A 26,754-nucleotide genomic window follows, 5' to 3' on the forward strand; every position below is an offset into this window, starting at 1 on the left:
AGTCTAAACTAACCAGGCTTCACTTCTTAAGACTAACCTAGAGTTTTTCTTGCAATATTGTAACTACTTCACTAATTGTTAGCTCTTTCACTTGGGTTTCGTTACCTGAAATTAGAAAAACGCCTTATTATTCAATTTACTTAATATTTTTAAAATAAACATTTAAGATCTAAATTTTTCGTTCTTCAAGTTTTTTTTTTTTTTAAATTAACTATAGAAAAAAAGTTTTTTTTAATAAATTATTTAAAAAAAGTGAAGTGTATGTAATTTAGTTTGACTTTTAAAATAATAAAAAATTTACATCACGTGATCAGATAATTAGGTGTAAAAAAATAAATAAATAAATATGGGAGGACGCAGGCACACCTTTCAATTGAAATTTTAGGGGAAAAAAAAAAAAAAAAAACTTTTTGTTTTTTAATTATTTTTCTTGTGTTAAGTAATTAAAATCCAACGAAAGATCGCGGAGGAGTTGAGTTGTTAGTTTCAGTTCGTGTTCTTGGAGACCAGCCTCAGCCAGTGGGGCCCACCTTTGTTTCGTTTCGAATTAGATCCTAATCCTAATTCCTACTTATTATTATTATTATTATTATTACCCAAACTCTCTCTCTCTCTCTCTCCCTCTGTCTCAGGGATCACCTTTGCTTTAATCAGTTCTGCTTCGATTTTCAATTAGGTATGCTTTTTTTACTTAACACACTCATTCATTCCATTTCCACCCCCTAATTTCTATTTCCCCAAAAAGAAAAAGCCTTTAAAGCTTCTCTCTTTGCTTTGATTCTTTAATCATCTTCATACATAATACGCACATCCAGGTTTGGGGATTTTACCATCAAATGATTTTACAAACTAATTCTTAGATTTGATGCAAAATGAAACTTGTTTTTATATGTATCTGACGATAACTGTACACGGTGTGTGTTCATTCTTAATTTCTAATTAATTACATGTTGTAATTCTTTCAGTCTTTACATATATTTCATGTCAAACCAAAACCAAAACCAAAACTATACTATTGAGTGTATAGCATTTCTTTTCCATACGCTTCAAGAAAATGTTTAAAAGTTTTGGTTGAAGATCCATGTGTATAACTCTATACATTTGTACATATGACTGCAAAAGGAATTAACTTTATTTATTTACCAAAATCTGTCACCTTGTAAAATGTTTTCTTTTTGTGAAGTCTTTATGTATTTGTATGTATATGTTAATCCGCGTGAAAAGCGTTGTTGTACAAAGTGAATCAGATTATATGATGATATCTATGTTGGCCGGGCATTTTGGTTTGCGGAATTAGTCTTTAGCCTCTGTAACATTGTTATATTTTGAAAAAAAAATACTAAAGAAAATGTACATGTTTTATTGAACGGCTGTTTGAACTAGTTTTGCAAATCAAGAACTCTTCTTACTAACAGGAGGCTGTATAATCCGTGACAGGAAGTTCTTATTCCCCAATTTAGAGGACTTTGAACGACGAAATTTTTTCTCATTTGCAGCAAGAGACAATGCAGAATAAGGATGGGCCCCTAGCAGATGGGGAATCGGAAGCTGCAACATCCAATCCAACACCTGACTTTGATGATTGGGCAAAGTTTGGGGATGATGATATTATGCAGCAGCAAACTGCAATCCGAGCTGAGGAAGCTGAGAAAACCCCATTTGTAGGCGACAAGGCAAGAGCAACTGCTGCAACTCTTTGAAATTCTAGCTCACCAAATATGCTTCTTTTTTTTTTTTTTTTTTTTTAAATAATTATTCTTATGATTAGATTTAGATTTAGATTAGTCAGCTATAATGCCTATAATTGTATAGTTACTCTTCTTTTCTTTTCTTTTTTTTAATTAAATGTTATTCTTACCTATCAAAATAAAATAAATAAATAAAAATCTCATCAATATGTTTGTTTTATGTATGTTGGGTGTGTGGGGATTTTCCCACGCGCGCTGATTGTCCGCTTTGGGGAGCCAAGCCAACACGGTTTTGCTCTCAGTACCAAGTATGGGGTTTGGGATTTTTGGGGTGTTTTGACCTTGTGACACCATAGTCCCACATCGGGAAGAGAAGCGCCCCACGCATGCCTTTTAAGCCCTTGGAGCAAGGCATGGTATACCACTACAAACAGAGTTTTTATGTGTGGGGATTTTCCCGCTGATTGTCCGCTTTGGGGAGCTAAGCCCGCATGGTTTTGCTCTTAGTACCAAGTATGGGGTTTGGGATTTTTGGGGTGCTTTGACCCTATGACACCCTAGTCCCACATCGGCAAGAGAAGCGCCTCACGCATGCCTTATAAGCCCTTGGAGCAAGGCAGGGTGTACCGTGCAGACTTGGCTCCCCAAAGCGGAATGTGTGGGGATTTTCCCGTGCACGCTGATTGTCCGCTTTGGGTATTCAAATATTGTTTCTGCATTGCAATTAGTTTACATTCTTCTCCCTACTTTTTATTTTCAATGCAAATTTTCTGTTGCTTTTATAAGATTCTGACTGGCGCCATTGCCATTATTGGATGGTAATTTCTTTTCATGTTCTGATTTCTGAATGTGTGTGATATTAAGAAATTTTTTGGTGATGGAATGACAGGAACCGCTGTCTTCTCTGGCAGCTGAATATCAATCAGGGAGCCCCATCTTGTTGGAGAAAATAAAGGTTCTGTGTGTTCTGTGTATCTTCTTGCTATTATGATTATTATTTTCCTTGTAAATTGATTTCTATTTCTCTTTATGCAGGTGCTTGGTGAAAAGTACGCCGCCATTCGGCGAACAAGAGGAGATGGAAACTGCTTCTTTCGGAGCTTTATGTTTTCATACCTTGTATGTCCTAATGTGCATTATACAAACTCTCTTCATTCCTGTATTTTGAGTGTATACCCCTAAGCTTCTTCTTGGAGCTAGTGTTCCAGGAATTTTGGCTGCTAAATAATTTATATGCTGCATAATAGGAGCATATTTTGGAATCACAAGACCGAGCAGAAGTTGATCGTGCCAAATCCAATGTTGAGCAATGTAGAAAAACACTTCAGAGCTTGGGTTATGCAGACTTCACTTTTGAGGATTTTTTTGCGGTAAACCTAATATCTAATATATATATATATATATATATATACACACACACATATATATATATTTTTATATATTGGATTCTTATGAGTTAGTTATACTTATTTCCTTTCTTTGCATAGATCTTTGTGTGTGATGGGCATTTCCTTAGAGTGAATATTGTTCAGTATTTTTCAAATGAAATAATAACTTCCTTTTTGTCTCTTCCTCTATAGACTTCCTGTGTACTAGTGTTGCACTGCTTTTGCACTCTCTCTAGTGAAATTATTACTTATAAAGAAAATGATATAAACAACCTATAATTGAAAGTCACTGGTGATACCAATGACCATTAGGTAAAATGGCATTTCTTAGTATTTCCAACGGAGAAATCCAAGATTCAAGTCCACTCTTCCCAACTTACAGTGTATCAAAAAAAAAAAAAAAAGGAAGAAAAAGAAAGGAAGTGGTGATATGCCAGAGTTGAAGTGTCTGCAGCTTTCAGCTTTTCTAGTCATTTTCTTCTTTCTATGCTCGTACCTTGACCCTAGCTTGGCTGATGACATGAATAATTTGGCTTTGTCAAGTTGACTGAAGTTCTCCTTCTGGATGTTTTGCAAAGCATTCAGCCTTTTGCTAAAGTAGGTTTCACAACAGTTAGGACTTGCAATAGTAACCGTGACTCTCTGAGTTTAGACTGGGCTCTGGTTTAATATACTACTTATAGTTTATGAAGTCATTATTTCTTTTGAACAAATTGTGTTGTCATGTAATATCTGTTGCATTTGAAATATGATTTTTTTTTTTTTTTTTTGGGGGATAATTACAACAATAGGGGAGGAAGGAAACAAACCATAGTTCTCCTAATAAAAGAGAACAAGCTATGCCACTGAGCTAAATGGCTCTTGGCAACTATGAATTATACTTTTTCCAGATATTACAGTATTTTCCAGCCTGATTCTGTTAATGCTTGGAACTGTAATGGCTAGTCTAGGGCCATAGAATATATATATATATATATATATATATATTACAGTATTTTCCAGCCTGATTCTGTTAATGCTTGGAACTGTAATGGCTAGTCTAGGGCCATAGAATATATATATATATATATATATTTTTTTTTATATATATGAGGATTAAGATTCACACTACCCAAAAGCTTAAAATTACCATCTAACTCTCCCATGTATGCCCAGACTTCCCCTCAGTGAGTGGCCTAAATATCTGGAATTTCGAACATAAATGAGAAGTGCCTTGATACCATAGTAAATTATAACTTTTTCCATAACCTTATTATACTAACATAGTAGATTATATAGTGTTTTTATTTATTTATTTATTTTTTTTGATAATTAGGATATTATATAGATTATATTATTGAGAATAAAAACAATTTTTTGATTTGTTCGCAATAGGGCCTATTGAATCAAGTATCATGTATTTTAGGTAAATATTCTTTTTTACTCTCATAATTACTTAATCTAATTCTTTCTTTGAGTAACTAAAGTTTCTACTGTGTGTATAAATTTTTTTTTTCTCATGTTGTACCTTTTTTGTTCATTGGCATGCATGACTATACAGTTCATTATAGGATATTTTGTTTATAGTAAACAAAGACATCTTTCTTTCTATCATTTACAAAAAAAGTGACAAACTTTGCAAATACGTTTAGGATATTGTTTCTTGTGTATCACTTTGACATGAATTTAAAAAAAAAATGATTCGCTTGCTAAAAGGACAAAGTTTGGCTACAACTCACTTGAAATCTTTTTATTGGATGTGAATTTTGACAAATCCACCATTGGATTACATTTTCTTCTTATAAATCTCCATGCTTGCAAAATTTCTAGAAGATCAAAATTTCCAATAGTTATGGCATCAATCAAATGTTTAAAGGTCAAGTTGTTTTAGTTTAGAGTTATGCATTAAAAATAAGTTTATGGATCGAATAGTAAAGAACATCCAATTGGCGTGAAATTTGACATGCGTGTTAAGAACCTAAAGAACATACAATCTAGTTAGATTTTCAAAATATGTAGACATGTTAATTTTTTTAGTGGGAGCTGTAGCCAAACTTTGTCCTTACTAATATATAATTAATTATCTTCCCTTATGATTCATAAAGAACTTGTAGGCCCATGGTTTACAATCTGCTTTTCATGTGAGTAATAATTCAATTATTCAGATTGATGACTGTCCTAACTGGTGCACATATGAGTGACTGTATTATTGGATTGCCACTGAACTCAATATTTGAATGCCTTAAAAATATGGACAGGATGCTGAACCTAATATTTCCTAATTATTAAAGTTTTTTTAATGGAATTTTTAATAAAAAATTGTGGAATTATATTCACTATAAGGAAAATGGCATAGACCTTTTTACTTTGGTATTTTTCGTGAATGAATTGGCTGTGGAAATGCATGAGACATTGGTTTTGGCAAAGGTTGTTTATGTACTCCTAGAACATAGCCTGCTTAAGATTTTGGAATAGATTGGCTACTTGAGACATTTATCATGTGGACCATTTTTTGATCATAAAGTGTAGGGTAAACACTGGCATAAACCTTTTTAATCTTGAGTTTTTCATGTACATATGGATGATAGAATGCCTAGCTTTTTTTAGTTTTAATATTGTATTTTACCCTTTATGATGTTTTAAATCATAAAATTTTGACCAGTCGTCAGTAGTTTATTAATGGAAGCTTTAATACTCTTTTATTTAACACCTATGTGTTTTCTCTATTCCATGTGAAAAAAATTTCAGTTATTCCTTGAGCAGCTGGAAAGTGTCCTTCAAGGAAATGGAACATCCATAAGGTATTGATAAACTTGTACTTATGAACTAAAACTATAATCTGATGCCAAAATGGTATGTTGTCTGCAAATTGCTCACTCAGCGTGTAAAATAAAATGGTTTATTTTTTGCTACAGCCAAGAGGAGCTTTTACTTAGGAGTCGAGATCAGTCAATATCTGATTATGGTGAGTGACTTTAGACGCACAAAAGCCTTCATCCATTTTGCCCCTTACTAAATTTCCTGACCAATTTTGTTGGATAGTTGTAATGTTTTTCAGATTTGTTACCTCTGGAGAAATACGAAAGCGCTCAGAGTTTTTTGAACCTTTTATAATGGGATTAACAAATGCAACCGTAGAGCAGGTTTGTTTGATATGTTAAAAAAATTTTGACATACTTTTCTGCATTACATTTTCTGTCTTTTAATGCCTTGTTTGCTTTTTGTTGCAAGTGGGAAATGTAATTATGTATGAGAAGTATCTGTACAAAATCAAAGTCATTGTTATGGAGATGAGTGATTTATATATATAGTCTTTGTAAAAGAACTTATGAGAAAATGCTTGATAAGATGTCTTTGTTCATGATGCCTACTCATGTGGCTAATAAATTGGAAAAAAGGCTCTTTCTATGAGGTGGCATTCATGATTCCTAAAAGTTCCTCTTGGTGGATTGGAGAATGGTGTGCTCACCCTTAAAAGAGGGGTCTCTGGGCATCAGAGAACTTAACTCTTTTAACCAGACTCTTAGGGAAGTGACTTTGGAGGTTTGGAGTGACAAGGGACCATCTTTGGGGGAGAGTAATTCATGCTAGATATGGTGAAGACTGGGGAGGGTGGATCACAAAATACACTCGACGTCCCCATGGAGTTAGATTGTGGAAGAGCAGTCATTCTTCAAGTTCTTACAATTTGAGGTACAAGATGGCTCTAGAGTAAAGATCTTGGACAAATAACTAGTGTGGTGACCACTCTCTTAAAGATTTGTCTCTAGTCGAATATGCCTTAGTGGTGGACGAGGCCTCAGTGGCATCTTAAATAGCCAGCACTTCTGAGGGTGCAATTTACCACTAGATTCCTCATGTCATCCAACCTTATCAAGATTGGGAACCGGAATCGCTGCTTTTGAGTTGCTTTATGATAATTTGCCTTCTTCAATGGGTGAAGACCAAGCCTTAATGGATGCCAAAAAAAGGGGGTATGTTTGAGGTTCAATCATTCTATAATACCCTTAGGGGTTCTAGGTTCTACAGATATTCCCTTTCCTTGGAAGAGTATATGGATGACCAAGGTCACACAGAAGGTGTCGTACTTTGTGTGGACTGTGGCGTTAGGGATAATATTGACAATTGATAACTTTCGAAAGAGGTATCTGTTGATAGTTGATTGATGTTGCATGTGTAAAAGAAGTGGGTAATCTATTGATCACCTGCTACTCCACTGTCCCTTGGCAACTGATGTGTGGTCATTTACCTTTGCATTGTTTGGGATGGTCTGGGTGATACCCAAATCTGTGATCATGGGCATTTTCATCACCATAGAGTAGCTATTGTCATGTAAAATAGTAGAATTTGTGGTATGACAGAAACAAGGGGGTCTTTGATGGAGTTGAACATCCGACCTTCGTAACTAAAGAGCATATTTTGCAGTCCTACAATTGGATGAGGGCCCAGGGCGGCATTCCTTGGATGTCTTTTTTTGATTTGTCAGTTTCTCTCATTATGATTTGTGTTCATTGAAAATTGGACCATACACATCCTGTGTCTCAGCCTTTTTTCCTTAATAAATATAATTTTCCTTATAAAAAAAAATATGAAAACCTGGGCTGGAATGGGAGAAAGCAGTTGAATGGGGCGTGGAGAACTTAAAAGGCAAAGGACCAAATGCCATTATTTATAAAGCTAGTTTGGGGATCAGTTGTATATAAAGTATGGTACCTATGAAACTTTATGATTTTGGGGGAACAGATCCAAAGTGAGGAGAGTTTAATGAAAAAACATGATCTGGGAGATAAGCGCTTGGGTGATAGCAAAGGGGAAGCTTACACCCAGGAACAGAATTATATGCTGTAAATGGGGAATCCCCTTGTCAGTTCTTGGAATGTCTTGAATTTAAGTTCCTACTCAAACTTCTCAATTAGTTCCTGATAATTACAAGTAGGGGTCAGAAATAACCAGTCTGCTTTGAGTTTAGGCCTGGTCTTTTGTTTCCTGCTGTTGTTTAGCTTGTGTTTTCTTTGGAGGTAGCAGCCTTGGCTGCTGTGTTCTTGAAATGTTTCCATTTTGTTAATATGGTACTTATTTATCAAAAAAAGATATTTAATCAGGTGCGTTTGTTATGCTAATAATTATGTTGTTGGACTTGAAATGCTAATATGCTAGTACTGTTCTTTGTTAAGTAACTAATATGCCCTGGCATTGGTTACATGCCAGTCATTTCAGAAATAGTTTGTTCTCTGGTAAGTATGGTTAAAACTTTTCATGGTTACAAGATTAGATGAAGCTCTCTCTCTCTCATAGTTTTGTCTGTTTCCATAGTTTTGCAAGTCATCAGTGGAGCCAATGGGTGAAGAGAGCGACCATGTGCACATTACTGCCCTGTCGGATGCATTGGGTGTGCCAATCCGTGTTGTGTACCTTGATCGCAGCTCGTGCGATAGTGCTGGTGTCAGTGTAAATCATCATGATTTTATTCCTGCTGTTGGTGGTCTTCCGAATGCTAGTGGTAGCACTGAGACTGTTAGTCCCTTCATTACCTTGTTATATCGCCCTGGTCACTACGATATTCTCTACTCAAAGTGATGGTTGTTGTTCGTGTTTGTGGTAAGCTCTTCTTACATCTCTCTTCTGTACCACAACTCTGATAGACTTTACTGCCCCCAGTAGGATAACCTATAAACTAGACCTTTTGAAAACCCACTCCTCGTGGATGCCAACAATTCTATACAATTTGTTGGCTTGTGGACATGACTTCGATCATTTGATCTATATATGAGTTTCCTCATTTCTGCCATCATGCCACCATGGAAGTGGAACCAGTGAATTATTGAAATGCCTTTCAACAGAGGATGATGGCAGCATCCTCATGCATTGATGTTGCCCATTGTGTATACCTGTATAGTCAAGATAGCAGTGGCAATGGTTTCAGAATAATTGTGTGTTGTTAACAAATTGTTTTTCTTTCTGTGACTGGCACTTTGAATTTCCTAAGGAGATGGTTTTTATCTGAGTTCATGTCCCTATGTACAGGTTGTCTTTAATTCCCTCGTCACTGAGCTCTCAGTCTAACTTCTGTTGAAGGGACATCTTGTACTAAAAGCTGAAGGCCGAGGCTCTATTAGTTCATGCTGTAACTTGTTCTCAACTGTTCAAAAACTTCTGATCTATGACTGGGGACAATGGGACCTAAACATGAGTTTCCCTGAAACTTGGGACAGTTGTAGCTTTCAATTCTGAATTGCATGAATTACACATTTGAGCTACTCGCCTGGTCTTTAATTGTCTGTATCATTGTATGGAATTGCATTCATAAAAAAAATTCTGTTTGAGTTAGATTCCAACTTTGCTGTTCATGTGAACTATATATCCTTAAATCTGATTGGGAATCTAAATCAACTTTCATGTTATGAGAAATGGTACTTGCTACGTCCACAGATTTTGTGCCCGTGATCGTGGCAGGTAAAAGGCTCCTTTTTTCTTATTCTTTTTATTATTCAATAAAACTACCATCGGAGGAGGTGGATTTGAACCCAGAATGATATGGAAACGCCCGGAGGTGCCAACTAATCAAGTTAACAAGGTTTTTGGAAACAAATAGATCTATATGAATATGATTGTCAACTGTCTAATTATTAGAGAGGGAACAGGGGTTAGGACTGGGGGCATTTTATAGGGACTGGTGCTGGTTTAAAATTTCCCCTGGGAGACTGCTTTAAAGGGCTCGGAGATGAATAACTCAGCCTTGTGTGGTCAATGGCGATCATGGTTGATGGTCCTGTCGTGCTCCTGAAACGATTTAATGTTCAATTTTAGTGCCACGTGAGATTATACAAGTAATTGGCTCTTGAGTATGTCCTGGACCTGGATTGATGTAGTTGAAATTTACGATATTTGGAAGTTAGGAGATGATGCTGCGCACCACAGGCCCCCTCTTAACCCCTCTAACATAGAGCATGAATCTCGTTAGGTAATTAGAGAGAAAATGTAGGTGAAAGCATTATTAATCCATCAAGCTTTATGCTTGTTCGTCTATTTGAAGAGTTTCTTTAAAAATAAAATCCTTTCAGTTAACTTTTCAAGAACAACGTAATTGTGAGATTTTCCTTTTTTCTTTTTTATAATAATAATTCAAAAGTTATGAGATTGGGGATTTGAAATCTATATATTTCCTTTGAAAATACATCAAAATGTGCCAACCAGTTAAGGTACAAGACTCCTAACAGAGATTTTTCTTGCTAGATTTTTCTTTTTTATTGATGAATGTTTAGAAACAAATTAAATAACCTAAACAATATAGCTGACATTTTTCTACAATTGGCTAAAGCAGAAGTTCTGATTGGTCCAAGACTTCCATATTAATCACAACTTACTGGTGCATCAAGTAATGAGAAAGTGTGCGAGTAGATTCTCTCAATCAAATGATAGATTGACATCTCACTTTTTTTTCTCTTCTTTTTTTTGAGAGGAAAATGACATCTCACGTAAATGTTCACTATAATAAAGTGAACTATTGATGCTTGAGTGGCTAGTTCTAAATATCACAAGAACATTAAATTTAGAAATCTTAGAATGCTCATTTGTTTCGTTAGGAAGATCAAGATTCGTAAATGCTTAACAAAAGTTTCAAAGGTTTAAAAAAGGAAAAGAATATAAAATGTGTTTTTTTACAATATTAAGCTCAACAGTCATATTCCCAAAAGAAATCTTCATCACACCACTTCGACAATTGATCAAAGCATTGGATGTGGCTAAGAAAGGGCGACCCAAAATGACATGGATTTGTGTACTGGCATTTAGAGCAGGCTCAGTGTCTAACACAACAAAATCAACAGGAAAATAGAACGCATCCACCTTAATCAGCACATCCTCAACAATACCTCTAGGGATTTTCACAGACCTATCAGCTAATTGAAGTGTCATGGTTGTTGGTTTTAACTCCCCCAAACCTAGCTGTAAGTATACTGAATATGGCAATAAGTTCACACTTGCTCCCAAATCTAGCAAAGCTCGCTCAATGAGACGATCCCCAATCTTGCATAAAATTGTAGGAGATCCAGGGTCCTTACATTTCACTGGATATTTATTCTGAATGATTGAACTAACTTGCTCTGTCAAAAATGCCTTTTTAGGGATATTTGTCTTTCTCTTCATTGTCACAAGATCTTTTAGAAACTTAGCATAAGCAGGAACTTGCTGAATTGCATCAAGAAATGGAATATTAATTTGCACTTGCTTAAAAACCTCTAAAATGTCTCCAAATTGTGCACTTTTCTGAGGACTAATTAACCTTTGAGGAAATGGAGCTTTAGGAACAAACCTCTTATCAAGGGGGGAATTAAGATCCTGAATTGGAGTGGCGGGTGGGTTGTCCTTCTTTTCTCTATGATCGTCATGTGAACTATGAGTTCCCTTTTCCTTTAACACAATATTTTCATCATCCTCCACTGGCATTTTCACTTGATTATCAACTTGCTTACCAGACCTAATGGTAGTAATAGACTGAACAGATTCATGTGCATGAGTAGAACTAGAAGAACCATTAATTGCATACTGCCCCTTTGGGTTAGGTATAGGTTGACTAGGAAACTTTCCTTTTTCCCTCTCTCCAACTTGGGTTGCTAACTGGCCAACTTGATTTTCCAACTTCGAAATAGCTTGAGTATTCAAATGGGTGGAACTTTTTATCTCTTGAATGGTTTGGCTAGTTGATTGCATGAAAGTTTTGAGAGACTCCTCCAAAAATGATTGTGGTCTTGGTGGTGCCATAAACTGAGGAGTTGATTGACAAATGGGAGGAAATGCTTGAGTAGGTGGACGAAATTGACTTTGTTGATGTACTTGTTGTCCACCTATATTTGTGGGGGAATGGTTCTACCTCCAAGAAAGATTAGGATGATTTTGCCAATTTGGATTGTATGTCTCCGAAAATGGACTAGCAAGTGGTTTTCCATAATTATTTAGTGCATTTGCTTGCTCGGTATAAAAATCAGGGTAACTAACTATGGAGGGACACATTTGTGTTGTATGCATAGGACTTGCACAAATAGAGCATGTTTTACTTTGAACTTTATTGACAGAATTCATCCCTCTACCTAAAGCTAAAGCTTCAACCTTACAAGTGAGATTTTCCAACCTAGCTTTTATGTCTAAATCTTCACTAACTTCATACAATCCTCCTTTCTTAATTGTAGGGGCAGATCTCTCTCTACGATTGGAAAAATCCCATTGTTGTGAGCTTTCTGATAGATTCTCAAGAAATTTGTATGCCTCATCATCCATAAGACTCAAAAATCCACCACCATTCATGGACTCAATCATGTTACGATTTGATTGAGTCAAACCATTATAAAAATATTGTACTAGTCTCCATGTTTCAAAACCATGATGAGAATACTTTAAGATCAAGTCCTTAAATCTCTCCCAACTCTCATAAAATTTCTCTTGTTCATCCTGATAAAAATCTGCAATTTCTCTCCTCAAAGCATTGGTCTTGGCCATTGGGAAAAATTTAGAGAGGAATTTCGTGACCAACAGTTCCCATAAAGTGATAGATCCAGGTGACAAAGAATTAAGCCATGCTTTTGCCTTATCCTCCAAGGAAAAAGGGAATGAACGCAAGCGAACAGAGTCATCAGTGAAATTCTGAAACTTACAAGTAGCACAAATCTCAAGAAAATCCTTCACATGCATATAAGGATCTTCTCTATCCAATCCATGAAAAGTAGGAAGAAGATGGATTATCTGTGGCTTTAACTCAAAATGTGCAGCAGTGGTTGCAGGCAATACTATGCAAGATGGAGGGTTGGTGGTTATGGGTGAGAACAACTCCCTAAGAGTTTTTGAATCATCTCCTGTTTCTCCCATTATGGATGAATAATCAAAACTAACAAGACGATTTTCTTTATCACGTATCCAAGTTCTCATACACCAAGCACAAAGAAATAAATTTTTATTTTTTTTTTATTTTTTCTATTTTAAAAAAATAACTACAACTAGTAGAAGGAAAAATTCAATTAAGACCTAATTTATTTTCCTAACCAAGTCCCCGGCAACGGCGCCAAAAACTTGTTGTGAAATTTTAAAATACTCGCAAGTGTACGAACCGTACCAAAGTATAGTTGGACAAGAACGAGGTCGAACTCACAGGGACTTGTATGAATGTAGGAAAATTAATTAAACCTTAACCAAATTAATCCTAATCTAGTTTAAATAAAAATTGGTTGGTTGCAATAAAATAAACTAAGCAAATAATAAAATTAAGCAAATAGTTAAACTAAGCAAAAGATATAAAGCAATAAAAAGATGCAAACAATTAAGAGAAAGGAATTAAGGTTTTGGAATCCGCCTTGTAAATCATATCAGCATATATTTATGATCATTAATTTTTCCCAACTCACTACATGATAATCTAGAAATCAATCTTGCTATCATGGAAAATATCATCATTAAAACTTATGTTTAAAAATCTAAAGCATGTTCTTCTTCGCTTCTTAAGTATAAAACCAAATCATCAATTGTATCCGTAGCCAAACAAATCACAAAATATATCCAATTCTAAAAATCAAATCATAAATTGTATCCATTGACAGACAAATCACAAGAGATATCTAATTTTATAATCAAGAATTAATAAACCAAGCATTCAATTAATTAAGAAAAATCCTAAATCATGAGAAAAACATGATTGAACTCATATCTAGAATCTCATCTTAGTCAATTGATATAAAGCAAGAACAATTTAAATCATTAAAGAATAATTATTGTGGGAAAAATCAAATCACATAAATATTACTGATAATCCTTAACAAGGTTTCATCCTCAACCTTAATTATAAATTCAGCTACTCCTAGTAATTGAAAGAAAACATAAAAATAAAATACTAACCATTAAACTAAAAAAATAAAATAAAACTAACTGTCATGGAAGAAAATACAGCCCCCAGCCCTAGCACTAGCCTCCGCCTCAGCCTCAGCCTCCCTGAATTTTGCCCTAAAGAGCCTTTAAATAGGTTAAGGAATCCTATTACAAGTTGAATTCCCGTTTGGAGAAAATCCCAGATTTTTAGACTTCACTTAACCGACTATTTTGGCCCATTTAACGTCAGAATTTGGACTTTTGGTGAACAAAAAAGTTGTAGCCCTTTAAGTTATCGTTCTAGCACAACTTGAATCATCTCGATTGGACATCTGAACCGAAAGTTATGCCAAAAATACTAACTGATGTGCAGTCTGGAATCCTAATCCGAATTAGACTTGGATTTGGCGCAAATTTCCTTTGATTCCTTACTCCAATTGGACTTAAATTTAATTGGGTTGGTCTTTTCTTGAATTCATGTCTGGCTGGATGTAAGTTGGCTTGATTCAATTGGCCTAGCCCCACTTTGCATGTAAAGCCCTTGTTACCTACAACACAAAGATATTATATAATCACTCACAAAATAACATAAAAGTAAGGCTAAATATGTAGATATGTGAGTACTTTATTGTATATATTTCATGCACATCATGTTTGGTAACTCAAAAAACTATCTAACTTAGAGTGAATAATGGTATTTATCGAACTTTATAAGACAAGGTTTGTGATTTTTAGGTTCAATGGGAGGGGATCTTGTTTTAGGCTAAAAAAATCAGTAGTATCAACTTTGCAATCATAGCTTCATATAGGCACACAGGAATATATATATATATATATATATATATATATATATATATCGCCACCTAAAGGCTTGAAAAGATCTAATTTTTGAAACTACCTATGGTCAAGTGAATGAGGTATGGGCATTAAAAGTGTTTTTTTTTTCCCCAACGTAAAATCATTCCCCTTGCACTAGGCAATGTTGACAGATACCCAATCCTACCCATAAGATTGTACAGAACAACCCATTAGCAGTATCTTCCGAGTTGATCTGTTTTTCACCCTCCAATACGCAAAGGTAGTAGTGGCGGATGAATGGCCATTGCCCATATCTCTGCGCCTTTTTTTCTTTTTAGTATATAAAATATAAATTATGGAGATGAGTAGGTAATAAAACTTTAAAAGGAATACTCTTTGGCCTAATTCCTCATCCTAACACCATTTAAACTTTATTTGGACTGCCTTGCGCGCACACTGCAGAATATCATGGTACTAAGGTCGACTTCACATCTATGATATCTATTTAGGTGAGGACTTGCAAATTTGAAATGCTGCCACAGTAAATTACTAGAAAAGTTGCATAATAAAATACTCCTTCAACCGTCGATCTTTCCCCACTAAGAAAGCAGAGTAATCCAGCAAATTGCAGTTGCATCCACTTCTTTTTTTTCTTTTTCTTTTTTTGAGAAACAGTTGCATCCACTTCTAACAATATACAAACCAATCATTATAGGATATCATGAATCATAAAACGAATGAACAAGGTATCTCATTTTGAGTCATTTAAGAGTATCTGCAGGTGACAACGGCCAACAATGATTTAAAAAGGGACCAATATATCTCTAATAAGCAAAAAACGATACATAAATTGGTTCATCCCACTTCAAAAAATTTCACAAGTTGTCTTTTGTACCTCAACAATTACAGATGGGCTTCATGTTCGTCAATCAAGAAACAACAAAATCGGGGGGATGGGGAAAAAAAATTAGAAAATAAAAGAAAGGAAAAGGTGTAGCAGAGAAACCTCCTCAATACGCAATGAAGGATCTCCCCTTTTCATTGTTCAGAAACTATACATATACATGTCATTTTATCATAATACTCTCAAGGCCACCCAAAATTTTGAAGCTCCACCAGATGCTCCTTTTTCTAACAATATCAAAAATTGGTAAGAAAAGCAAAAGATAACTCAAAAGATATTTTGCTTTGGTCAAGCATTCCTCCTCTAAATTCTTTTAAGGCTTATCAAAAGCAAAAGATGCTTTTTTTCCCTCACCAGACACCCCTAGTATATGTAACCAGGATTTTGGTTGGATATGATTTAGATTACTCAGTAATGTAAGGTTAGTGCCCACAAAAAATGCATGGCTTTCTTAGTCTAACTCTTTTGAAGAACCTGAAGATGCATCTCCAGTATAATCCTCCCCATTTCCCGATTTTGGTGGACTTCCTTGATGGCTGTCCTCATGGGTGTTGGTCCGAGCTTTTCCAGGTCTGGTACGAACATTAACCCCCATTGGGAAAGGCACCTGCAAATTAGAAAAGGTCAGCATGAGATCTCTTTCTGTGCAACAAGAATGATAATAAATAAAATAATATATAGAAATTAGCTAAGTACTCTGAAGAGCATGTTGCAATTTTCATACCTGATCACCAGCATTGGGGCCGTCAGTATTGAAAAGAATTGGTCGGCATCGCTTATCCTCATTCATCAAGCTTGAGTTTTGGAAATGCGCAATGAGAGCAGACTTGCCTTGAATACGAGCATATGCCAGTGATGCCACCTTTTCACTATTAAACTTCTCCCATTTCTTCCCATTGAATGCCTGCAGAAATCAGAACTTTCTTTTAGCTTTAGTCTTTGTATTTTACCTTTCAACTTAAGGCTTATATATAACAAACCTGATAGAATGGAACGATCAAGCTAGGATCAGTCATATTGATGAATGCATACCCCACGTTACATTTGTTCTGCAAGAAATGTCCAGGGGATAAATATACACATAATAATTCCAAGTAGAATTACTCAACAAGTCTTGTTCTTCCCATACAAATCTTTATCCAAAAAATTAGAGGGCATTTGTAAAGAAGCTTGTATTTACCTTAAAATCAATTGGTAGATAGATGAAATCGTAAGTTCCTCGATGGCGTTCGTCTATTGCAGCCAAAAGCATCTTTGATGTATACCTACAATTATAAACAAATCAATTTCAGAACTAAAATGAACCAAAAAGGAATGCGGGGAAACATACAAACAAATGAGACTATTCCTTCTATTTGCAGCAAGATTGGAAAATATGAATAACAGGAAATTTCTAGAACAGTTACAGTAAAAAAATCTGGAGTCCAATTCCTATCACTTGTAATGCTTGAGTGCATAGCACAAGATTTCCTCTACCTAGCTTGATTTAATTTTATGGCCTTAAATACTACATCAATTAGAGGTCATGAAGTGAGCTGTTTGTCAAATGGTAAACGAGACCTTTATGCACCTAACACATACCAGTTAAATACCACATCAAATAATGTTAAACAAGTAATTATTACTGGAAAGAAGAAAGATAAACTATTACAAATATGATCTTAAGATTGACTTGAGAAGCCTCTTACTTGTTAGGGATGTTCTTTATCATAAGTGTTGTTCGGTTGTCTTCCCCACGCATTATGCGGTCAATATCAAGTTCATACTGTTTCTTGTTCTCAGCCTGACTAGAGCCGCCTTCATTTCTACGGCTGCGAGATCGTTCAATTGGAGAATCAAAGGAATTCATCATTGGAATCATTTGACCTCCACCAGAAAAGATCATGCACCTCTGATGATGGGATTGGAGTCCTATATTTTTTGGGGGAATATGCAGGTCCATACAGTTTCCACCCACATGAGGAAAGATGCCATGAGAAACGAATTCCATCCCATGCAGTGAATTATTAGACATTCTCATGTTCTCAAGGGAACCAGGATGAAATCCATTAGCCTCGGGGGATTCTCCTGCATAGGCATGTCGCCTATCCCAGAGAGAAGGATTAACTGCCGGAGCTGATCCCACATGGTGGGTATTTATGGGTAAAACTGAATTCAACATATTAGATGGTCTAGGAGGTGCATGCAGTCTTGGTGCAGGATGGGTTCCACAAATTCCATTGACAAATGATGGTGAGTTTGGCCACATCATGCCAGGAGGCTGACGGTGATAGGAGCTATTCCACGTATATTGATGTCCAGAAAGAGGACAGCTCCCATTACCAGCAGATCCAAAAACTGAGAGAGGAAAACCGGTTAAATCAACATATTGATAACCAAGAAATAAACCAAACTAATTAGGCATCATTTTCCTTCTAACTAAAAAACAGTTCAGCCATAGTTTAAGTCTTAATAAACGATAAATAAATAAATAATATATATATTCACACACACTACCACTTGCTTCAGATTCTAATGAACCTTACACCATATGGACAATCGTGAAGAAATCTTCTAGTGTGTTTGGTGTAAGGTTCATTAGAATCTGAAGCAAGTGGTAGTGTCTCAGATCACCACTCCCAACTCTACGACATTTATTGCAGACAAGTATAAGAAATGGTTTGACAAGTTACTTCGCATTCCCTAGTGCTGGAACCTCATTGGATATCATATGCAGCACCTGCTTGAATGTAGAACTAAGGGTACAACTAAGACTTATCCAGTCAATCAACTCTATTCTAGACCACTCAGATATATCTGAACTAAAAAAAGAAAGAAAAGGTAAGCCATTTTGACAAACCCAGTTGTCAAAGTCAAGTCGACCTCTGCTATTTCTGGTTTTAGTTATTTCTTTTAATGACTCTTCTTTCTTTTTCAACTTAATAAGAAAAGTTCAGATAGGGTTAGGTTAGCATTGAGCTATTGGGAAACTTTACAAATATATAATGAAAACCATTAAAGAGATGAACCTAGTGATCCATTGCTTTTACCAGGTTCGTTGAGTTCAACTGGGTGCCCATTTGAGCTTACTCTTCGCAACTGCCTGTTATCAAATCTTTCAGGTGGACTGGGATTGATGTTTGGATTCACAGTGCCCGGAGAATTCAACTGAACACCATTAGTTAAGCCATCATGATACTCTGGAAGTGAATGAGGATGGAAAGTTGGAGTTCCTCGAATATCAAATTTCAGTTGTCCTGGTGAACGTCCAGACTCAGCAAGGCCAATCTGATTGCTAAATGATTCAAGTTTCACCAGAGAGGGTAAGCTGTTAGGAACGCTAGAAGAGATCGCATGGTGCAATGCAGTTTCCATGGATGGAGCTTGTATTGCAGAGCGTGCCCCCAAAACAGTTCCATGATCCATGCTACCAGACGTAATTGCCCCATGCAGAATTGAGCCTGTTAACACGTCTTTGTGAGAAAAAAATTTTGTTTTTCTCTGAACTAATAGTTAAAGAACAAAATTGCAAATTACTATACCAGGGAAGCCAATGGCCAGGTCAATAGGAGGGCTATTTTGTTGCAGATAAGGACCACCATCATCATGCTCCAACTCTGGTGGGATTTGTTGCATCAAACTGCAGCCACAAAGAAAAAGGAGGAAAGTTAGTAATGGATCCAAAGCAATGAACCACACAAATGACATTTCAGTACAAATAATAGGTCAGTCTCTTGAATTTTAACATGGTTAAGTAAGAAGCACGGGGCATTAATTATAAACACAAACACCAATGCTTACATCCTGTAACCTTATGCTTACAGTAGGTGGTTACTCAAATCTTGTCCACCAAATGAGAACAAGTATCATATTTTATTATTTTTGCCTTCACCTACTTGACCGTCATTCCAACGAGAGATAAAGTGGAGGGAGAGAGGATAGAAAGAATACGCAAACAGTAAAAGCAGAGATAATTGTGCTTGGACAATATTTTACCGTCTTGATCCCCCTGGACAGCTTGGCTCAAGCTTAATCTGCTTCCCAGCAATATCACTTCTGTTTAATGCACGAAGAGCAGCCTCTGCAGCTCTAACATCATAAAATTCGATAAATTTGTGATGACTTCTGTGTGGAGTTTCACGAATCTGCAATACATGAACAAGAACCAACCATGCATTATATCTCCATCATTCTTTTGTTAAGTCAACCGTAATAGCTGACAAGAAGCTTACCTCCTTGATCTCTCCGTAGACACCAAAAATCTGACGGAGTTCATCATTTGAAACAGAGGAATCAAGGTTAAACACCACAAGTGTACCCTGATTAATATCTTTTTCTGAAGGGTTGTCCTGACAGAAGATAACCCCAAAAGGCAAGAAGTCAAGTGAAAATGAATATGCACAAATTAGTAGAACATGGACTGAACTACCAAATTACCATTACAGAGGTCAGTGCGATTGCAATATAACAAGGATCCTGCATCAGATTCTCATACATAATGCTAAGAAGATGATAGATTACTGAAAGTAGCACCATGCATAAAGGATGAAAATGCAGAAGCTCACCTTCGGAATTGAGTAATGTATGTCAAGCTTCCTACGCCTTAGTGGTTTGTTCTGGAGAGCTTTCATTGCATTTCGGGCTGCTCTAATATCATAATAGGAGATCATAACAAAACCACGATGCTTGCAAGCTGTATAGAGAGTACGGATATTTCCATAGTGCTGCACATCAAAATTCAACTTTCTATTCAGAATAATGCCCAAGTGAAAATACACGTGAGGCACAAATTAAAACACCAACAAAAACAGAGGAAAAGACACCTCAAAAAGGGCCCTCAACTCAGAGTCTTCAACGTTGCTATTTATATTTCTGACAAACAATGTCCTGGAAGGGTGTTCACCAGATGGGTGTTCATTAGCTATTGAACCATTTGATGCCCCTGGCTGACCATTAGAAACTACTCCAGGAAATTCCGAATTATTTTGTCCAGCAGATGAACCATCATCTCCCAAATCCATTCCCCCAACACTACTAAAAAAGTCTAAGTCCTCCACATCATCCCCTCCACTAGGTTGAACAATACAGTCAAGTCCATCAGTCACTCCAGAAAGCAAGTCATCATCATCAGGGAGGAGGTTTCCAATGGTTTGGGCCTCAATTTCTTCAAGGGACTCAAAAGGTTCCTCCTCCTCATAGTGGGAGGCAACAGTATCAATAGAATGACCATATAGGGTATTATTTGATGATAATCTCACTGCATTAAGAAAATTCATATCAAACTAAAGTGTATAGACTCAGTAAAAGTACAGACTAGAAACCAAATCTAGAATTCATTGATGTTAGTTGTGCGTTTAAAGTTCAGGCATATAAGCTGGTACCAGCAAATAGCCATGTGCAAACCTAGAAGCAGTGAAGGGCAAAGAAGACTTACACTTCCTACTAAATAAATCTGACAGTGAACTTGAGAAGAGACTACTCTCATACTGAGCGCCCATCATATTAATTTTGTTGCCTTCTTCAGAATAAGATGCTGGCTGTGCGTTCAAAGTCAAGGAATGACTGGATGCTCTGCCTGCTCCCACAGCATGCCTATTTAAGTTAAAATTTATCCGCTGATCTTGTATTAGGAAAGACTCGGGATGTTGGGACTTCATTGTCTGACTTTCCACTGGTATAAGCTTCTCCATTGGTGATGAAGCAACTGAATTACCACTCACTGTTCATCACATTAGATCAAGTTTTATTCATTACTAAATGCAAATGTCATCTTCTGAAATAAAAGGGAATAATTGCATGGATGTCTAGGAGAAGGTATTTCATTTGCTACCCTGAAAATAATGTAATTCAAATAGGAAAGCCACACATTAATTTTTAAATTATTATTCTATATTTGAAATTAATAAATGCTGCTCCAATGAGATAAATACATTTTTATCTTCAGAACAGCAATGCATCAAGGCAAAAATGAGTTCAAGCATTCTAAATGAAACAAGTACGCACTATACAGTCAGGAACTCTAGCACAATCCCCATTATCACCTAACAATTAGAATCTGAAGAGTGAACGGCCTCAATAATTGGAATTGTATAAGGCCATAGACAGATTGAGTTCATTGCAGAACTAGCAAGACCCAAGTTCCAATCCAGTTACATTAAAACATAAGCTGAGTAATCAGGATGTGACAGAATGTAAAAATAATAATTACATAAATTCAAACTGTAATTTTAAGTTTGAAATCCTGAATAAACGATCTATGTTTAAAAAAGGATATTAATACTTAGTTTTATCTGTGGGGAAATAATATAACGTCATAATTGTTCAATCTTCAGTCAATTATATATATTGAGCTTGATCAAATTAGAATCCTAAAAGAGAAAGAACCTACCTAACTTCTAGTTTGATCTAAGAATAGACATTCATTAATTGGATTTGGATTTAGTTGTTAACCTAAAGGATCTTTATAAAAATCAAATCTTGAAAGTGTTGAACTGACATAAAATTCAGATAATTCCCTTAATCAATAATTGTACAGAAACACAATTTTCTGCTATGGAAAAAGCTTCATAACTAGAAGAGAGATAGAACCATGAATTCAGTTCTAATTGAGCTTGCACATGAGTTGGTTATGAAGAGAGGATATTGGCATTGTTCTGACCCTTGAAGTCATATAGAACCACATTATTTTTTGCTGACAATTCGTTATTCTCCTCAAATGTAAGAACTAAATTGCAACTAATTCGCTATTTTAAAGTGTCGCTGAACTTCCATAAAAAGAATGAAAGTGAGGTTAAAACTGTGAAGCTAGGTTATCAATTGATGCCGCTAGAGAAAAGAACCAAAACCAACAAATTAGAACACACCTTTACTCTCTATGTTTACGTAGACTTCCTGCAAGATGAAGTAAATAATATCTCCAGACTGGCTCCAACACATTGAGTCATGCATCAACAAAAATTATTATTATTTTTCAAGAAATGAATGCCCTGAGATAATCACCACTTCCACTTCTATTAAAGTTGGAATATGCTACTCTTGGGTAGCACATGCACTTTTATCAAGTCTACTCATAATTTAAATTTTCAATTATCTCTATTATTCTATCTTTCAAAATTTTCAGTGATATTGAATTTGGATTCCATATCTATTCATATTGACATCAGCCTAAGGAAAAAAAATACACGAAAGGTGTACTAAATTGGCTAAGATTTTACAGATAAAGTCCTGCAAGGGAATACATCCCATGCTTTGGGCAAATAAGGTTTTCCAGACAGCCAAATTCTCAAGTTAGTCCAGAAAAGCAGAAAAGGGCCCATTCAAAACTACAAATTCCATGCCAATTTACATTTAGTCCCAACCCTAGATATCAAAAGCATGCTGATAATTCTTATACTTGAACAAGAAAAGCAACAGTAGCTGCAAATTTTAGGGAAACACTTCAAAAGGAAAACTAGTCAAGCTTCCTTCACTTCCCCAATTCATGCATTAAATTGTGAAGTATATGCCTCCAAAAGTTGAAAAGTCATATTTGTGAACTTTCAAAATCTTGCTTCTGGAATTATTGAAAAATTACTATTAGGCTATAAATTTCACATACAAATCTATTAATTAATATCTACAGTATGGCACCTTTGTTAATATAGTAACCATTAAACAGGTCATTAACATGTATTCTCTAGATTTGAGATAATTCCAATTTCCCAGTTTTACATGTTGCTTATGACTCGTCTCGATCTCATGCTCCTGTTACAACATCAACGCCTCAAGAGACTGTACAGCCAAGACTATAAGACGAAAACAGTCAAGGTCCCTTGATTTGTTAAATATAAAGGACGAGACACAATTTTGAGTAACTATGTAACATCTATCAGTATATATCCTAATTGCAATTCGAAGTCTCTAAAGTTCAAAAACATTCTGACAGTTACATTAATAATAATAGTACCTGCTAAATCCAACAACAATCCAAATGGAAAAGCTGCACCGTCAATGACAAGACTACACACAAAAAACTGCTTAAAATGCATATGCATTCTGTTTATGGACAAAAAACGGTAACACTTTCTAAATTAATGGTACTCACCAAAGCCATCAGACACGTTATTTGACTTCCAAAAACCGACTTGTCTCTGCCAAACATAATAACAAAAAGAAATAAGGACAATTGGAACACCGAACTCAACGCATTATAACGATGCTATTTAATAATGTATTAAGCCAAGAACTCTAATAACAGAAGATACACTGAATTGTAACATAAACAAGCAATTGAAAGCTCAATACCTCGTTGGGAAGACTTTCGGAGAAGTAGGACGATGAGGATAAACCTGGTAAGTCCATTATCTCAAATGGCATGTCGAAACCCTAAGGCTGCTAAAAAGTAAAATCAAAAAATTGCCTTCAAACTTCCATTTCCTGTGCCGAGAACCAAATGCATACCTCTATATATAACTCAAAAGTTTCCCTCCAACAAGAAAATAGAAATTCTGCATGGTAATTGTACTGGTTCAGCAAATTAAGATACAGTAAAACAATCCAATAGTTATAGCAGCAGCACACGTATAGAAGAAGAATTATACAAAGTAAAAATTATTAAAAACCAAAATCTACTACTTGGATCAGCTTAAGATCTCGGATATAAACGCATCAAAACTATGACAAAAATAGAAAGAGAAATTAAATAAAAAGCATTAAATTATATTTTTTAAAAGCTTGCACATGTTAATAATTGCAAATCCACGAGCAATTTTCAAGAAGATCAGCAAAGATTACAACTCAGTTAAAAGATAACACGCGCGAAATTGCCAAACCAAAAAAATAAAAAATAAAATGAAAATTGAGCAAACCGATGGCACAGTTTCTTACCTCTACAAGTTGAACTTTCCGATCAAACAAAAGGATCAGAAACAAGGACGCATCAAAAATCGACAAATTGAAGAGGTTTTTGGGTTTTGGGGAGCAAAATTGGTGTATATGAAGGAAGAGAGAGAGAGAAATGGAATAAATTACGGCTTAAGGCAAGGAGATTTGAAATAAGAAAGAAAGGATCATCGTCTACTCTTCTATCTAGTCTTGGAATCTGTGCCGTGCAAGATCTTCCAAACTCTTTGATGCCTTTTTTCCCTGCATTGCACGTTAACCTCTCTCTCTTCCTTCCTTCTGAATTTTTTTTTTCTTTAAATTCTTATATTATACCTTCATGTTTCTCTGAATTTTCTCTCTCCTTCACACTTCAGAGCTCCGCCAGTTTCCGGCGAGGCAGGGCGGTTCTCCGGCAAGATTCCGAGCGCTCGCCAGAGAGGTAAAGAAGAAAAAAAAATATGTGAGAGAGAGAGAGAGAGAGTTTGGACCTGTTTGGGCTGTGAGTAAACGGAGATTAAAAGAAAATGAACAAAAAAATTGAAAATGTTTGGACTAAGCTCCTACAAACACGAGGGGGTGTGGTGGTCACCGTCAAGTCTGTGATTTAACGGCGCTATGTGAGTTCGTTTTGTGGTCTCGGTAAAGGCAACGGGAAAGTCTTTTCTTTTTTCTTTTTCTTTTTTCTTTTTCTGATATAAAATCTCTCTGTCTCCAGCCACGCTGGCACTGTCGAGCCGGTTTGGTTGGTTGGTTTAGTTGTGAGTTTTGAAATGACGGAAATGCCCCTATTTGATATAATGATTGAGTTATTGAAACGGTTTAGGTAACTGGTAAAGGTGCTTTAGGTAATGACGTATTTCTAACTTGGACGTAAAAATAGCTCAGGAGTTTGATACTACTGTTTCGACATTCTTGCTAATTGTACACGGTCATTTTTACAATATTTTGACATAAGAAATAATATGTCTATAATATTTTTATAACAAATTTTAAATGATAAATTGTTATTAGTTGTTATTGATGGGGCAAAAAAGTAATCTTAGCGTTAGTTTGAAATTTGAACCAATAACAACTAACCACATGTGATTTGTTGTAAAAATGTTGTAGGCGTAACATCTCTCTTTTCATAATAAATTAAAATTTGTAGGTCGTTAGAGGTTATTATTAAGAAGAATAATATGTTTACAACATTTTTACAACAAATTCTAAGTGGCAAATTATTACTAGTTATTATTGTTGAGGTAGTTTGAAATTTGAACCAATAACAATTAACCATCTGTGATTTGTTGTAAAAATATTGTAGACGTAGCATCTCTCTATTATTAATGACAAAAAATAATTTCAATATTATGTTTAAATTAAAACTAATAACAAAAAAATAGCACATGAGTTTGGTACTACTGTTTTGAAAGTCGAAACATTCTTGTTAATTGTCGGACAATATTTTTACAATACTTTCACACCAAATTTTAAGTAGCAAGTTGTTACAGGTTGTTATTAATAGTAAAAAAGTAATTTCAATGGTAGGTTTAAATTAAAACTAATAACAATTTACCACCTATAATTTGTTATAAAAATATTGTGAAAATATTGTGGATATAATATTTCTCTTGTTTTAAGGCTTATGCACCAAGTTTAGAGACAAAATTGGAAGATAATATCATAAAAATACATCTTTATAACTCCCACAAAAACATTTTCTACAAAATAGGTTTTCAAATATCTTAATCCACTTATAAATTAAATTCTCAAAAAAAAGTTATATAAAAAATTAAAACAAACAACCGTATACGTCTTTGTAAAAAAAATAGCTTGGAGTTTGGTACAATGGTACTACTATTTGGAAAGTTGAAACATTCCTGTTAATTGTGGACAACATTTTTACAAAACTTTATTAGTGGGAAAAAATATAATTTCAATGGTAGGTTTAAATTAGAATTAATAATAACTTACCATTTTGTGGATATATATGAAATATTTTTATAAACATTGTCGAGGGTTCTTTTTACGTTTCTTGTACCTTAGACACGCGTTTTGATGTTATTGGACAACGCTTAATCTAGGCTTTTTCTAAGAAAGAAGTTGGGTTTGGCGCTCCGCGGAATGGGCTCCAAAGTACCACTCTGTCGCTGCCAATTTGTGCGCAAACGTTAAGTCCAAGTCTAAGGGAAGATGTTGCAAAGTGGGCTTATCCTCTTCTACCGCGAAATGAACTTTTCTCCAACTTCTGCCGCATAACAGACTTTTCTGCTATGTAGCAAAACTTTCTGCCAAGCAGTAAAACCATCTGTTGTGCAGTAAAACTTTC

The 26,754-nt window shown here is 35.4% G+C and overlaps 4 protein-coding genes and 1 non-coding gene across 13 annotated transcripts; 2 read left to right on the forward strand and 3 right to left on the reverse strand.

Moving 5' to 3' along the window:
- Positions 1 to 470: 470 nt before the first annotated feature.
- Positions 471 to 9,402, forward strand: LOC115982043 (OVARIAN TUMOR DOMAIN-containing deubiquitinating enzyme 1). 4 transcript variants are annotated; one of them, XM_031104522.1, is made up of 10 exons: positions 471 to 676; positions 1,438 to 1,673; positions 2,578 to 2,643; positions 2,724 to 2,807; positions 2,936 to 3,058; positions 5,804 to 5,856; positions 5,971 to 6,020; positions 6,098 to 6,198; positions 8,369 to 8,653; positions 9,080 to 9,402. In XM_031104522.1, the coding sequence occupies exons 2-9, from the start codon at positions 1,506 to 1,508 to the stop codon at positions 8,630 to 8,632; spliced, it is 909 nt and encodes a 302-aa protein (XP_030960382.1). In that variant the 5' UTR covers positions 471 to 676; positions 1,438 to 1,505; the 3' UTR covers positions 8,633 to 8,653; positions 9,080 to 9,402. The 4 variants fall into 4 exon arrangements, with proteins under 4 accessions (XP_030960382.1, XP_030960383.1, XP_030960384.1 ...); XM_031104523.1 differs by having other exon boundaries at positions 481 to 676; positions 1,497 to 1,673; XM_031104524.1 differs by lacking the exon at positions 471 to 676 and adding an exon at positions 706 to 815.
- A 1,172-nt stretch (positions 9,403 to 10,574) lies between these two features.
- Positions 10,575 to 11,815, reverse strand: LOC115981004. The gene is made up of 2 exons (XM_031103195.1): positions 10,718 to 11,815; positions 10,575 to 10,580 (listed from the first exon to the last, which is right to left on the reverse strand). Exons 1-2 carry the CDS (start codon positions 11,813 to 11,815, stop codon positions 10,575 to 10,577), a joined length of 1,104 nt encoding a protein of 367 aa, XP_030959055.1.
- Positions 11,816 to 11,920: 105 nt separating this feature from the next.
- Positions 11,921 to 12,913, reverse strand: LOC115981005. The gene has a single exon (XM_031103196.1). It carries the CDS (start codon positions 12,911 to 12,913, stop codon positions 11,921 to 11,923), a length of 993 nt encoding a protein of 330 aa, XP_030959056.1.
- On the forward strand, positions 12,426 to 12,534 carry LOC115983007. Its single transcript, XR_004089824.1, has one exon. It is a non-coding gene; the product is annotated as a small nucleolar RNA R71 (small nucleolar RNA).
- Positions 12,914 to 15,504: 2,591 nt separating the features above from the next.
- On the reverse strand, positions 15,505 to 25,048 carry LOC115982045 (protein MEI2-like 4). Of its 6 annotated transcripts, none has more exons than XM_031104530.1 (15): positions 24,450 to 25,048; positions 23,868 to 23,954; positions 23,668 to 23,713; positions 21,019 to 21,303; positions 20,408 to 20,841; positions 20,150 to 20,308; positions 19,817 to 19,933; positions 19,581 to 19,729; positions 19,127 to 19,224; positions 18,614 to 19,045; positions 17,294 to 17,942; positions 16,786 to 16,870; positions 16,586 to 16,654; positions 16,330 to 16,509; positions 15,505 to 16,212 (listed from the first exon to the last, which is right to left on the reverse strand). In XM_031104530.1, exons 2-15 carry the CDS (start codon positions 23,937 to 23,939, stop codon positions 16,057 to 16,059), a joined length of 2,931 nt encoding a protein of 976 aa, XP_030960390.1. In that variant the 5' UTR covers positions 23,940 to 23,954; positions 24,450 to 25,048; the 3' UTR covers positions 15,505 to 16,056. The 6 variants fall into 6 exon arrangements, with proteins under 6 accessions (XP_030960390.1, XP_030960389.1, XP_030960388.1 ...); XM_031104529.1 differs by having other exon boundaries at positions 23,868 to 23,957; XM_031104528.1 differs by having other exon boundaries at positions 23,868 to 24,070; positions 24,450 to 25,047.
- Positions 25,049 to 26,754: the final 1,706 nt, after the last annotated feature.

This window comes from Quercus lobata, chromosome 3, assembly GCF_001633185.2.
Source record: "Quercus lobata isolate SW786 chromosome 3, ValleyOak3.0 Primary Assembly, whole genome shotgun sequence".
In the NCBI taxonomy this organism is placed as follows: domain Eukaryota; kingdom Viridiplantae; phylum Streptophyta; class Magnoliopsida; order Fagales; family Fagaceae; genus Quercus; species Quercus lobata.